The sequence below is a fragment of the Hemicordylus capensis genome, chromosome 3, assembly GCF_027244095.1.
Source record: "Hemicordylus capensis ecotype Gifberg chromosome 3, rHemCap1.1.pri, whole genome shotgun sequence".
NCBI classification, from domain to species: Eukaryota; Metazoa; Chordata; class Lepidosauria; order Squamata; family Cordylidae; genus Hemicordylus; species Hemicordylus capensis.
The window spans coordinates 100,593,075-100,606,747 of NC_069659.1; the positions used below are offsets into that span (position 1 = coordinate 100,593,075).

Here is a 13,673-nt window from a genome sequence, read left to right on the forward strand (position 1 = left end):
AAGTGGAAACAACCAGTAGCTGCTTAGTCAAAATCTTCCAAGTGTATTTTTGACACTGCTCTACACACAGAGCAATCATGTAAGGTTCATATATTTTTGCTGTCATTCAGAATTAGTATTAGTTCACCATATGAAGGTGGTTTGAGAGCATTCTGCCCAAGTTGATAATTGCCAGCTACATCTTGGTCTGTCACTTTATCTTGGTGTGAATCCCCATCCCAGTTTGTTTAAAATTCATGGCTTGGTAAACATGTACGTTTTGCTTTGCTTGTTAATTTGGTTGATGGGAACAAGATAAATTCTGCTCATGCTAATTTACTAGGCTTGCAAATGTGTGAATAATAATAGGAACCTTGACATAAATAGTAAGGTGAATTTCTTCTGTCTGCTAGGTTCCCAAGCAATGCCAACAAACATGCCGCCGCCTCGAAAACTACCTCATCGTTCTTGGGCTGCATCCATACCCACAATTCTCACTCACAGTGCCTTGAATGTTTTGCTACTGCCCTCTCCCACTCCTGGGCTTATGCCAGGGCTGGCTGGAAGCTATCTCTGCTCTCCACTTGAACGTTTCCTTGGATCAGTTATTATGAGAAGACATCTTCAGAGGATTATTCAACAGGAAACGGTACTTAAATGTTTAGCTGTCACTGAAGTGCAGAATTCATTCTTATCCTCACTTGTGTTGCATGGCTTATTCACAATATAGTTTATCTCCATGTAACTTCTACATTTTAAACAGGGAAAGGGTTTTTTAAGGTGATATATGAATGTTCTTCATTCTAAAAGAAGTGTGAAATAAGGTGTGATTTACAATGTGTAATAGAGTGAGCATGCCACACTGCCTGAGTTTAAGTCTGTGATTTTTAAGCTTCTTTCCTCAGGAAATACTTTCTCCAACAAATTGTCTGTTAAGAAACCTTTACACACTGGCAATAGAATTCTGACAGTTGCAAAGAAAGTTAGGGTGCACATTCTGTGTGTGCATGTCCATGTGTACACTGTTGGGACTAGCTGTCATCTCCTGCAATTTCAGCCTGCACCCTTGAATGGGCTCAGCACTTTCCTCCAGCTGTACATTTCCAGTCTTCACTAGCAATGGTAGCTGGGGTATTTCAGGTAGCTTGACCACTATTACCAGTCAACTTAGTGAGAAACTCCAGGATTCTTCCACTATAGGGCTTATATTTTGGAGAAACTGGGTCCAAATTTTGGCTCAGCTGTCAACTCCATGTCTTGTCTGAAGCCACCAAGTATCTGTCAGCTTTATTCTATTCCTGAGCTGTAAAATAGAAATAATGTTGACACGCATTTCAAGCTTTGTGGGGGGGACGGATGGAGAAAAAACAAATGTCTAAATACTCTCTTAAAAAACTCTACAGAGAAGAACAGGATTAGTGGTACTGAAATAAAATATAATAAAAAATACTTAAATAAAATAATAAAGAAGAGAAAGAAAGAAGGCTACAAGAACTGTTGTTTGTACTGGATTCTATTCCTGGGAATGCCAAACGGGTATTTTCAGTCAGGTCTCCTCCTGCCTCCCCTCACATATGTCCTATACTATTGAGTATCCACCATACAGGAGGAGTATGTAGTGCCATGGACTTGGTCTCATGGCACATCTCCACCCCACCCCCACATCACATAGTTGGTAGTTTGGGCTTTCTCCCACTTGAGTGGTGTTCTGGAGAATTCTAGGGAATTTCGTACCCTAGTGGAGGGGGAAATTTTCATAATGGTGCTCTTTTTGTCAGGTTATGCATCTTCTCAACTGCCCGCCTGTTTGTCACTACAGTTGTGCTGCGCTAGGAGCAGGGGTGAAGTGGAGGGGGAATGTGCAGGGATGGAGTGCCAGTACTTCTCGGCTTCTCTGTCTGTTGGGGTGGGCACAGCCAAGGGGGCTGTCATGGAGAATGCCTGCACTTCTGAATTTGCAAATACATCACTGACTTGGAGTGGTTCTGCTTCCATTTCACTCACCTTTGCATGCTTAGCATTTCCAGCCAGGCTGCACTTTCAGGCACACCACCTGACCATTGCCCTGTCATGGGTCATGTTAGGCTTTCCCTCAGTATGTCTGCATGGGGAGGGTTATCATAGGGTTTGCAGTCTGAGGGTCATTTTGACCCTCAAGGGCAGGTTTTCTTGTCACACAATGGACTTCAGAGGAAAAGGGAGATCAGTAAAAATCACCTGTTCCCCTGCTAGCATGACAGCAATCTGACCGTCTGGAGCTAAGCACTGCTGTATCTGTGCATTGCTAGTCTGAGTGTTGGCACTCAGTTATATATTTCTTATTTGCTTCTTCAGCCAGCCAGGCTTAAGATGCCTCCAAGTAATTGTTTAGACAAAACTGAATGCTCCTGTTCAGAGTATAATATTGTGGGGGAAAGCACATGTTCTGTACTCCTGTCAGATACATTGACTCTTTCAACAGCTGCAGCTAATAAATTCCAATGAACCGGGTGTGATAATGTTCAAGACAGATGCCCTGAAATGTAGAGTTGCCCTCAACCCCAAAACCAACCAGACCTTGCAGCTGAAAGTAGTACCTGAAAATGCGGGGCAGTGGAAACAAGAGGAACTGCCAGTTCTGGAGAAATTTTTTGAAACCAGAGTATGTACTTCACCTTATTTATTAGAAATTTAATCCTTGAATAATTGCTTCCTGCTCTAACACAAACTTCTTCTTGCAAAATCTATATGGGATAACATGATCAATTATGCAAATTAGTAAGGTTTGTATAAGTTTCTATTATCATTGCAAATTTTTCAGGGGAGGAGCTTATAGAATTTTATTGGGTGGTGGGGCTGTGATCTTCATGGGCATTTAGAAAAGGATATAAAGGAGTTGTTGTTTCTGCTAACAACTAGAAATTGTACTCAGTTCCCCTCTTATCTCTAACTTCATTTGTATGTGATTCATGGGTGGAGAAGCAGATAATGTGGAACATCATCACCCTTGTGAAGTACTTCCCTAGATGGTGGTGGGTCTTGCACTGATGTTCCACAGGATCTGTGGGTTTCATGTGATTTCTTTATCATAAGTTATTGGACTGGTATAGGATGGAGCCTTGCTCATCCTATACCACTCATGAATTGGATTACTACATGTTTATACAGTTTTCTATGCAACTATGAATACTAAAAACTTAGGGGAAATGTGAGATTCTTAAGAGTCTGTGAGTATTGCCAAATACTCCTCATCCTTTTGGTGTTGGATTTTACATGAGCCTATAGTAGGCATGTGCACAAACCTCTGTTAATGCACCAGTTTGAGTATGAACCGGTTTTTGTTGGCACTGAACTGGTTTGGTGGTTCAAGTGCAGGTCAGGGGTGGGGGTGGCAAGCGGCACCTTTAAAAGTGAGTACAGCAGGTCCTATCTGCATGATCGCTGCTCCATGCAGCTTCTTGCTGTGGTGGGGCTCCCCCCAGCAGCTCGCACATTGCAGTGCAGGCACACACATGGCATGTGCGGAGGCCATGTGCGTGCCACCACTGCCATGCTGGCACGATACTGTGTGGGTTGGGAACCCTGCCATAGCAGGAAGCTGCATGGAGCGGCAATCATGCAAGTAAGACCTGCTGTATTCATTTTTAAAGGTGCCACTCACCACCCCCACCCCCTGGCCTGCCCTCGAACCACCGAACCAGTTCAGTGGTATCAAAAACCGGGTCATATTCAAACCGGTGCATGAACCGAGGTTTGTGCACATGACTAGCCTATCCATTAAAAGTAGGATCATAGAAACTGCACAGTCATGGGGCTGTTTAATTGATACTGATATTTACTATAGGTACAGGGCTCTGTGGGTGCCAGGAGTCGAAATCGACTTGACAGCACACTTTACTACTATAGATACTGTTATTTACTGTATTTACTACAGGTAGCAGGACCGCCCTTCAAAGCCAACACACTAATAGCCTTTACGAAGCTGCTAGGGGCACCTACCCATATTCTCCGGGACTGTGTACACATCATGAAATTGGAGCTGGCAAGTTTGGTTTTACCTTATTGCAGAATTGCCCATGTCTTCCTCCAAATTTGGACTGGTTTACTTAATTTACCTTAATGTCTCTCTCTGTGGAATGTTTTATTACAGTTTCCTGATCAGGCAAGCCAGATGAAATGGAATGTACAGTTTTGTTTGACAATTCCTCCAAGTGCTCCACCAATTGCACCTCCAGGAACACCTGCGGTGGTGCTGAAATCCAAAATGTTGTTCTTTGTAAGTACAGCAATTGATTTGGTTGTGATTATTCCATATTTATTGCAAACTTTACAGTGGTCACATCTAGTTGTAAGGGGTAGTCTAAATATTACTTCAATTAGTCTTCTGTCAGTGCTAAAGTACTAATTGAATACCTAATAGTACATACTGGACAACATCCAGACTCAGTCTGTTGATAGGAAACCTATTGTGTAGACCCACTTTAAATGGAATTCACTAATTGATGTGATTGTCCAAATGATTAAAATCACCATTTGTAGTGCTGGGTATTCATTAAAGGACACCCATCTGAAATTAATTCAATTTAGGGTTTAAGGTCTTGGTGTCAGACTACTACCTTCAGAGACTTGAAGGAGGAAACATGAACTTAAAATGAACTTAATGAACTTAAACATGAACTTAAAATGGTTTGATTCTTCATTTGTTAGATGTATAAATCACTCATTCATTGGAGTGCTCACAGCAGCCACATAACTAGGTGCTTCTCTCTAAAATTCCTAGTTTCCCTCTGGTATTGGTTGGTAGAGATTGTAAACATTGTGTATTAGCCCAGAAGGTGCGATAGAGAAGCTAAGGAATTTAGAAACAGATATTCTGAAACCAAATCATTGGTACAGCTTGATTTGATTTATTTAAGTGGTTCTAATTTCAAGGACCACTTAAAGCAGATTGGAAAGCTATCACATTTTGACAGCCTTTTATGTCTTCAGCTTTCATTTTTCTGTTGGACTAAGAAATGATGAATGAATTCAGATGAGACTTATGATAAAGAAATGGGCCTGACTACAGGATTGAGATAAAGAACAGTGTGTCCAGAGCAAATATGTTTTGCAAAGTGTTGTCACTCTTTAAAAAAATATTGTTGTTCTACTTGCAGCTTCAGCTAACGCAGAAAACTACAGTTTCACAGGAAGCCATGAGCATAATTGTCCCAATCATTTATGATATGGCTTCAGGTACAACACAACAGGCAGACATTCCTAGACAGCAGAACTCTTCAGTTGCTGCTCCCATGATGGTTAGCAATATTCTAAAGAGGTTTGCAGAAGTGAATTCGCCACGGCCAGGTACTGTACATGTCCAGTAGATCAAATCTTCTGCATGCTTGAATGGACAGAGTCCAACTTTTAAATTGCACTTTATCATGAGTGTTGCTTTGTTTTCTATTGAATTGATTTAAATCATCTCTAAGGACTGGTTTGGGGTTAATGCATGCTAGTGATAAATTGTTGACTATACCTCTCTGTGGTGCCAGAAGGGTTGTATTATTGACACAACATGGACTTTATGACATTGACCAAGGAAGTGTAACACACTAACAACTTGGCTCATGCTACTGTAGTCATAGCTACACTATTTTTTAGCATTGTCATGTGAGCCCTGTGTGTATATTTCTGTTAAAACTAGTGCTTGTTAGTCACCTTGCACTGTAGGAATATGTCTACCTGCTTCTTGTAATTCTACTGCTACAAGGTTTTACTACCTGTCTTGTTCTCAACTGTACTACTCTGAGAGAAGCCTGAGGGCCAGGAAGATGGATTTACTTATAAATTACTCTATGAAGTAACACATTACAGCACTGACTTATACTTTCTGTATCCCATGACTAACATTTCATCTTGACTGTATCTTCTATCTTGTGCTGCCTGCTTTGTTTCTGTAAGAAACATTTGTATTCAGTTTCACCTTTCCTTTAATAAAAGTGTTAGAAACTTTTGGAAAGCTATTTTTTTTTAACAGTTTTATTCTTGGGTATGGATTTTTAAAAGCTGGCTGGATGTGTAGCTTTACCCGAGACACTAACTCCTCCACAGAAGATTTCCCCACCACCGCCACCATCATCACACACAAAGGATATCCTTGTTAACTGCTTATTGGTTCAGTAATGGAAATAATATAGGCCTTAAACTTAAGAATCCCAGTCTATTCTTAGTATGGTGTGTTAGCATAGACTTGAGCCTTGATTCTAAAACTGCACTGTGTGGATCCACATACTATTTGACTAAACTAGAGCAGCTTGTAGGATTAAGGTGCTGTGGATGATGCCTTTTCCAGTGCTTGCCTTTACTTTTGGTAATACTCCATCCTGAACCCTTGATCGTCTCTGAGGTAACTACGATTTTGGGAGGGTTAGCCATGTGTTTCCAGCTGGGTATAAAGTTCAAGGTGAGTTATCCAAAATCCATACTGTGTGTCACTAGCAGTTGGAATATTATCATGCATGCTACCCATAGTTCATGCATGTGTCAAAAAACAGCATAATTTTCACCTGCTTAGGCAGCGACAGATGTGGGAGGGAAATGCAGTACTTACTTTTCTATATATGTAACTGAACTGTTTTCTTTACCAGCAAGGCATTGATCATTTGGCTTAATTACCCATGGAGTTTTATTGAAACTGGAAAAAACGTTCTTGGAATTGGCATTTGGGGTTTTTAAATTCCAACATCTTTTGTCTCATTATAATAAAATAAAATAGCAACAAGATAATGAATTTATGCTTTAACAGAAGTTTAGAGAAGACTCCATGGCTTTTTTATTTTGAAATTGTAAGATGAAGCACATTGCACATTTAAGTAAAATGTCTGCTAGAAACATTCCTTTGTGATTCTTGATGAGGATTTTATACAACCTTTAAACAACAAAAAGCCTCTCAAAAACAGCAGTTGCGTAGCTTATAGGAGTTGTTTCTTTCCTAGTAAGAAATGTTCAAGCTCAGCTGCTTAATTTTGAAGCGGTGGCTGATTTTTGTCCCTTAGTGATTACTAACAGAAGCATAAACTGCTTTGGAGTGTGGTATGCTGATACAAGTTGAATTCCTGATAGTGATATCAGGAAGTGTGTGTTCTCATTAAAGGGTCCTGTAGCTCAGTAGTGCAGAAGGTCACAGGTTCAATCCCAGCATGTCCAAGTAGGGTTGGAAAAGATTCTGTCTGGAAACTTTGGAGAGGCTTTGACAGTGCTGAGCTAGATGGATCAGTGGTATGACTCTGTATATCTGTATCTTCTTTTTGAAAGAAGAGAACATCTTATGAACTGCTTGGTATGAATGCTTACCATAGCCATCTCATGTATGACAAAGGCTAGGCCTGTTGCTTCACAAATTAGGAGGAAGACAGCTTCTATCTATCTATCTATCTATCTATCTATCTATCTATCTATCTATCTGATTTCTATACCGCCCTTCCAAAAATGGCTCAGGGCAGTTTACATGGAGAGAGAAATAAATAAGTAAGTAAGTAAGATGGCTTACAATCTAAAAAGAAACATGATATTGACACTAGCAACAGCCACTGGAGGTACTGTGCTGGGGGTGGATAGGGCCAGTTTTTGGGGGGGAACATCTTCTGAGAGTGTCCACTACTGGAACTCTTGGTCTTCAGTAGTAGTCATCAATCACATTTGTATCTCACCTTTCATCCAAAAAGCTCAGGATAGCACACATGGAGATGGTCGAATTTTATCCTCAGAGTCCTGTGAACTGTGTCAGTTTAGAAATAGCACTTACCCAAGACCACTTACTGAGTTTTGTAGTCAAGCAGGGTTTTGAATCCAGGTCTCTTTAGTCCAAGTCCAACATTCTGTGTCACATTTGACTCTGTTAAGGGCACAGGATGAGCATCTGCTGTGTTTTGGGGATAATAGGCTGACTGTGTAGCAACTTGTGCTTTACAAATGTGATGACTTTTCCTTTCTACACTGTCTGGCCAATCAGTTACTGGTAGGTCAGCAGTTTTATATGTGTTATTAAGGTTACTTATTTACTTTTATACTTGGGTGTGATTATATCTTTGTAAAATTTGAGTTGTGGAACACCCTGTTACAAATTGAAGTGTGTTTAAGTTTCATTGCCATAATTCAACTTAATTCTCTAGCTAATGTGTGTTTCTTTCCCTTGTTTTAGGTGAATGTACAATCTTTGCAGCTGTTCGTGATTTAATGGCTAACCTTACACTGCCCCCTGGCGGGCGTCCATAGGCTATTTTTAAACAAAGGGTAAAATGAGATGAAGCGGCAAAAAAAAATCTCTGAAATAAAGCCTTCAGTTATATAAAATGGAAGAGACATTTTCATGTGTAACATTTTTAAAAGAGCTAATACAATGGATTGGTCTACTTTCAGGGATGCACTTTCATCAGATTTTTTGTACAGTGCTCTGTATAATGTTTTAAGGAGACATTTCAAACTAGTAATAGATTTATGTATCCGCTTGCCAGTAAATAGAGTTAATATTCTGTTTTATACTACAAGGATTATGAAAATGCCAAAATTGCTTATTTAAATGTTTTTTTCTTATGTCTTGGTGTAATAGTCTTTTTTTAAAGGCAGGTCTGTCATTTTTTGAATACTGTATAACTGTGACAAACTTTATATTGAAGCTGTATTTTAATATGACTGCTTTGAATCCTTACATTTAAAAATTGGGCTTGTTGTAAACATGTCCCCCCAAAAAGCAATATTTAATAAACTAGATTTAAAAACTTGTGGGTTTTCACTTTTAAATATATGTGAAGAAAATCTTAAATTGCTTGCAGTGGAGCTATGTTGTGCAGTTTCTGGGTGGTTCCTCGTTGCCTAAAAACACAAGTTCCTCAGTTCACCAAATTAAGTAGCAAGATATTGCCTGGTTTTCCCCCCTCAACCAATGTAATATCTCTAGAATTGGAGTGAGCAAGTAGAAGGTAATAGACTCTGGTGTTCTCTGTGTATGTGTCTGTGTCTGTGCGCTTGCTGATCCTTATGTTTTTGTTTACAAAATAAGCAGTTGAGTTAGAACAATGGCCTTCCCTCTGTAAAACAACTTTCTGGTGTTGTACTGAGCAAGCTTTCTAATGATTTTTAACCAAACAAAAAGCAGCTTTATGCTGGATAAGGACATCTGATGTAGGTTATCTTTCCCATGTGCTCCAGAGGTAGGACTTGCATAAATTAGCTGGAAAGCTTTAAGAGCCTGGAAAGGTTGACCCCCACAGAAACAGTTTTTAATTGTGGGAAATGGAGACTGCTTTTTATTGAGGGTAAAAACAAAAGACCTGTTAATGTGTGCACCTAAAGGTATTCTCTGGATTGTGCTAGCTTTATAAGTTTCAGCTGCTGCATGAAAACTGCTTGAAAAGGCCTCGGAGATGACTGCTCTACATGGCAGCTGTACCTTGCAGAGTAACTTACCACAGGGATGTCACTATTCTATAATCCCTCCAAGCCACCAACAGCAGCAACAGGGATAGCTGGAGATTCCACATGATACCCAAATGGAAAGTTATACAATTTGCATATTAAAGCTATTTATATGTTATTATCAGTCAGGAGCTGTTTGGGGGCTTTTACATGGCAGTTATAATGACAATATGGATATTCACTATTAGCATTTCTAGGTTACAACAAAAAACAGTAATTTTAAAGACATGGCTTTATTTTACCAACTGTGTATATGGAAATTAAATACATTTTAGAATTTTAATTCAGTATCTTAAATGTCATTAACACAGTTGATAATTTCACAGAAATTTGGGGAAATATAAAGCAAATAATTTCAAGGAATCAAACATATTGAGATAATAAAATTTCATTCTACATTGTAGATCATAAGATTTGTTGGTAACTGGATACTAGTTAATTCCCACATAACAGTTTTGTATACTTTAGGCCTTTACTTACTTGCTTAAATTTATAGACCACCTCAAACTTCCATCTCTGGGTGGTTTATAACATAAAATAAGACAAAAATTGAAACTTAAAACAATTTAAAACCACAGTCAAGTTAAACATCTTAGGTGAAAAAGAAAGTATCTAAGGACTTTTTAAAAGTTGTCAGAGATATAGGTAGGCTATTTCAGCAGGGAATTCATTCCAGAGCCTCGGGGCACCGACAGAGAAGGCCAGTCCCCATGTCCCCGAGGAGGGGAGAGCTGGCCTTGTGGTAGCAAGCATGACTTGTCCCCTTAGCTAAGCAGGGTCTGCCCTGGTTGCATATGAATGGGAGACTTGATGTGTGAGCACTGTAAGATATTCCCCTTAGGGGATGGAGCTGCTCTGGGAAGAGCAGAAGGTTCCAAGTTCCCTCCTTGGCATCTCCAAGATAGGGCTGAGAGAGATTCCTGCCTGCAACCTTGGAGAGAAGCCGCTGCCATTCTGTGTAGACAATACTGAGCGAGATGGACCTGTGGTCTGACTCAGTATTTGGCAGCTTCCTATGTGTAGCCACAAGCTGGTGGCAACTGCAGATGAACCAATCCAGATGATCTCAATGGGCGATGGGGCTCATGGTGAAGATGATGTTCTCTTAATTAAATACCATGGGCCTAAGCTGTTTAGGGCTTTATTGGTTATAACCCGCTTATTTGTATTTTGCCTGTATTTTGTATTTCTTGTATCTTGTATTTTGCCCAGAAAGGTATTGGTAGCCAATATAGTGCTTTTAGTATAGGAGTGATATGGTCTCCTCGAGATGACCCAGAAATCAACCTAGCTGCCACGTTCTGTACCAAAGGCAGCCCATATAGCGCACATTGTAATAGTCAAATCTGGAGCTTACCAGCATATGTACTACTGTTTTGAGGTATGAAAGTACAAAAATGCATGTTCAAGAGCAACTTCATAATTTATGTAATTAGTGAATTCCCAAGAAGAGTCTTGCTGGATCTAGTCTATCATCCTGCTTCCAGCAGTGGCCAACAAGATGTTTCTAGGTAGCCAAACAGAGCTTACAGCCCTCCCTGACTTTTAACCCTCAGTAACAGGTGTTAACAGCAGCCTCGAGGTTCTATGTAGCAATAATGGCTAACATACAGACACCTATCTTCTATGAATTTGTCTTGAAGCCTGGTCATCATGCAGCAGTGAAGTGCATAAATTATGTTGTGGAAACAGAATTGAAGTACCATCTATCCTGAATCTACTACCAATCACTTTCAACTGGGTGTCTTGAATTCTATTTTTCTATCATTTCCCCCCCAAAGCCCTGCCTAGTTTCAAATGCCAAAGTTCCAAATGCTTTGATAGCATTTTTGAGACAGAGCAAGCACAGCTGCCTACAGTACAGTTATTACAATCTTCTATAATTAATTCCTGTAGAGGGGATGCATGGGGATGTGGCAAGCTCCATCCCCGCTGCAGCCGTGACCAACGGCGGGCCCAGAGGGAGAAACACTTGCAAGGGTGGGAGGGAGGAGTGTGCACCAGGAGGCAGTTGGGGCGGCGGGCAAAGCCCCACTGCCCCAAGGACGGTGAGGCGGAGGGAGGCGGCAGTGGCGCCCTGGGGAGGAGGACGGGCGGTGGGCAAAGCTCTGCTGCCCTGAGGAGGAAGATGGCAGGGAGGTGGGAGGAGGAGGGCAAGAGGGCGGCGGGAACAGGATGGGCGGTGGGCAAAGCCCTGCCTCCCTGAGGAGGAGGATAGCGAGGAGGAGGGAGGCAGCTGCAGTGACAGTGGGACGACCTGGCCCCCCAGGGTGAGATGGCTGGGCCCAACTAGAGGTTCAGTGGGGAAATAACGCCTAGGGAGCAAGAGGTTGTTGGTCCGAATCCCCACTGGTATGTCTCCCAGACTATGGGAAACACCTGTGTCGGGCAGCAGTGATACAGGAAGATGCTGAAAGGCATAATCTCATACTGCGCTGGAGATGACAATGGTAAACCGTTCCTGTATTCTACCAAAGACAACCACAGGGCTCTGTGGTTACCAAGAGTCAACACCAACTTGATGGCACAACTTTACATGGATGTTTTACTGAACTATCTGCTATGACCTCAAGATCTTTTCTTGTTAATTACCAACAGACCCTATCAGTATATATGTGGCTAGGATTTTTGCACCAATTTATTATTAACCACTAACAAAGTATACACAGAAAAAATAAAACAATTCCCTGTTTCAAAAGGCCTCACAATATTTTTTTTTTAAGTTAAAATACCAGTAACAGCCACTGGAGAGATGTCCTGGTGTTGGATAGGACAGTTGCTCTCCCTTTACTAAATATTACAGAATGACCATTTAAAAAAGTTCCTTTTTGTCCAGCTGGCAAGGGTTTACATTATACAGGTGAAACTCGGAAAATTAGAATATCGTGCAAAAGTCCATTAATTTCAGTAATGCAAATTAAAAGGTGAAACTGATATGAGACAGACGCATTACATGCAAAGTGAGATAAGTCAAGCCTTAATTTGTTATAATTGTGATGATCATGGCGTACAGCTCATGAAAACCCCAAATCCACAATCTCAGAAAATTAGAATATTACATGGAACCAAGAAGACAAGGATTGAAGAATAGAACAATATCGGACCTCTGAAAAGTATACAGTGTACCGTGCTTGATTGGCCAGCAAACTCGCCTGACCTGACCCCATAGAGAATCTATGGGGCATTGCCAAGAGAAGGATGAGTGACATGAGACCAAACAATGCAGAATTGCTGAAGGCCGCTAATGATGCATCCTGGCCTTCCATAATACCTCATCAGTGCCACAGGCTGATAGCATCCGTGCCACGCCACATTGAGGCAGTAATTACTGCAAAAGGGGCCCAAACCAAGTACTGAATACATATGCATGCTTATACTTTTCAGAGGTCCGATATTGTTCTATTCTTCAATCCTTGTCTTCTTGGTTCCATGTAATATTCTAATTTTCTGAGATTGTGGATTTGGGGTTTTCATGAGCTGTACGCCATGATCATCACAATTATAACAAATTAAGGCTTGACTTATCTCACTTTGCATGTAATGCGTCTGTCTCATATCAGTTTCACCTTTTAATTTGCATTACTGAAATTAATGGACTTTTGCACGATATTCTAATTTTCCGAGTTTCACCTGTAGTTACTTAAACTAGAGTTTATTTGCTAATTTCTTTTCCATTCACCTAGTTCAGAGATATCCTTTTGGATTCATGGGGTTACCTACCTACCTACCCACCTACCTATCTATTTATTTCACTAAGACATACCCGTGGCTAATCCCATGCGTGGCAGCTCTTGCGAGATTTTGTGAGTGAGGAGAGGGGGAGAGGAAGGTGAGTGGCCAGCGAAAGGAATTGGCACCACGCCAGAGGAAATGGCACCACGCCAGAGGAAACGAAGGGATGGTCAGAGGAAGCAGACGCCAGGCCAGTGGGCCAGCTGCCGAGAGGAAGTGGTGGTCGGGGCTGAAGGGTGTGTGTGTGGAGAATGAACGGGCTGAAGGGAACAGGGGAGAGACAGGGAAAACTAGGGGCGCAGATGTTCTGCACCAGGTCAGCTAGTACTCAGTAAGTTTGATGTAATCTGGGAATTTGGCTAATCTTCATTTTTGTTTGTAAATGACTCTACCTAGTTTTCCACAGTTTATCCAAGCTATGCAGTGTGTTTCCATTTCACAATTTTAAACAAACCCACAGTTGATACTTTTCAGATTTAATTTTCCTGTAGTGTCACTTTCCCCCTTTTAAAAACTTGTTTCTTAAC

General features: G+C 41.0%; 1 protein-coding gene across 3 annotated transcripts in view; it reads left to right on the forward strand.

Moving 5' to 3' along the window:
- Nucleotides 1–8,720, forward strand: part of MED14 (mediator complex subunit 14) — a 76,530-nt gene extending 67,810 nt beyond the window's left edge. For all 3 annotated transcript variants that reach the window (XM_053309885.1, XM_053309882.1, XM_053309884.1), the window contains 6 exons: nt 393–628; nt 2,441–2,620; nt 3,893–4,000; nt 4,109–4,234; nt 5,115–5,304; nt 8,141–8,720. In XM_053309885.1, coding sequence (XP_053165860.1) covers nt 393–628; nt 2,441–2,620; nt 3,893–4,000; nt 4,109–4,234; nt 5,115–5,304; nt 8,141–8,214 — 914 coding nt within the window. In that variant the 3' untranslated portion in view covers nt 8,215–8,720. The remainder of the gene's footprint in view (nt 1–392; nt 629–2,440; nt 2,621–3,892; nt 4,001–4,108; nt 4,235–5,114; nt 5,305–8,140) is intronic.
- The last annotated feature ends 4,953 nt before the right edge of the window (nt 8,721–13,673 follow it).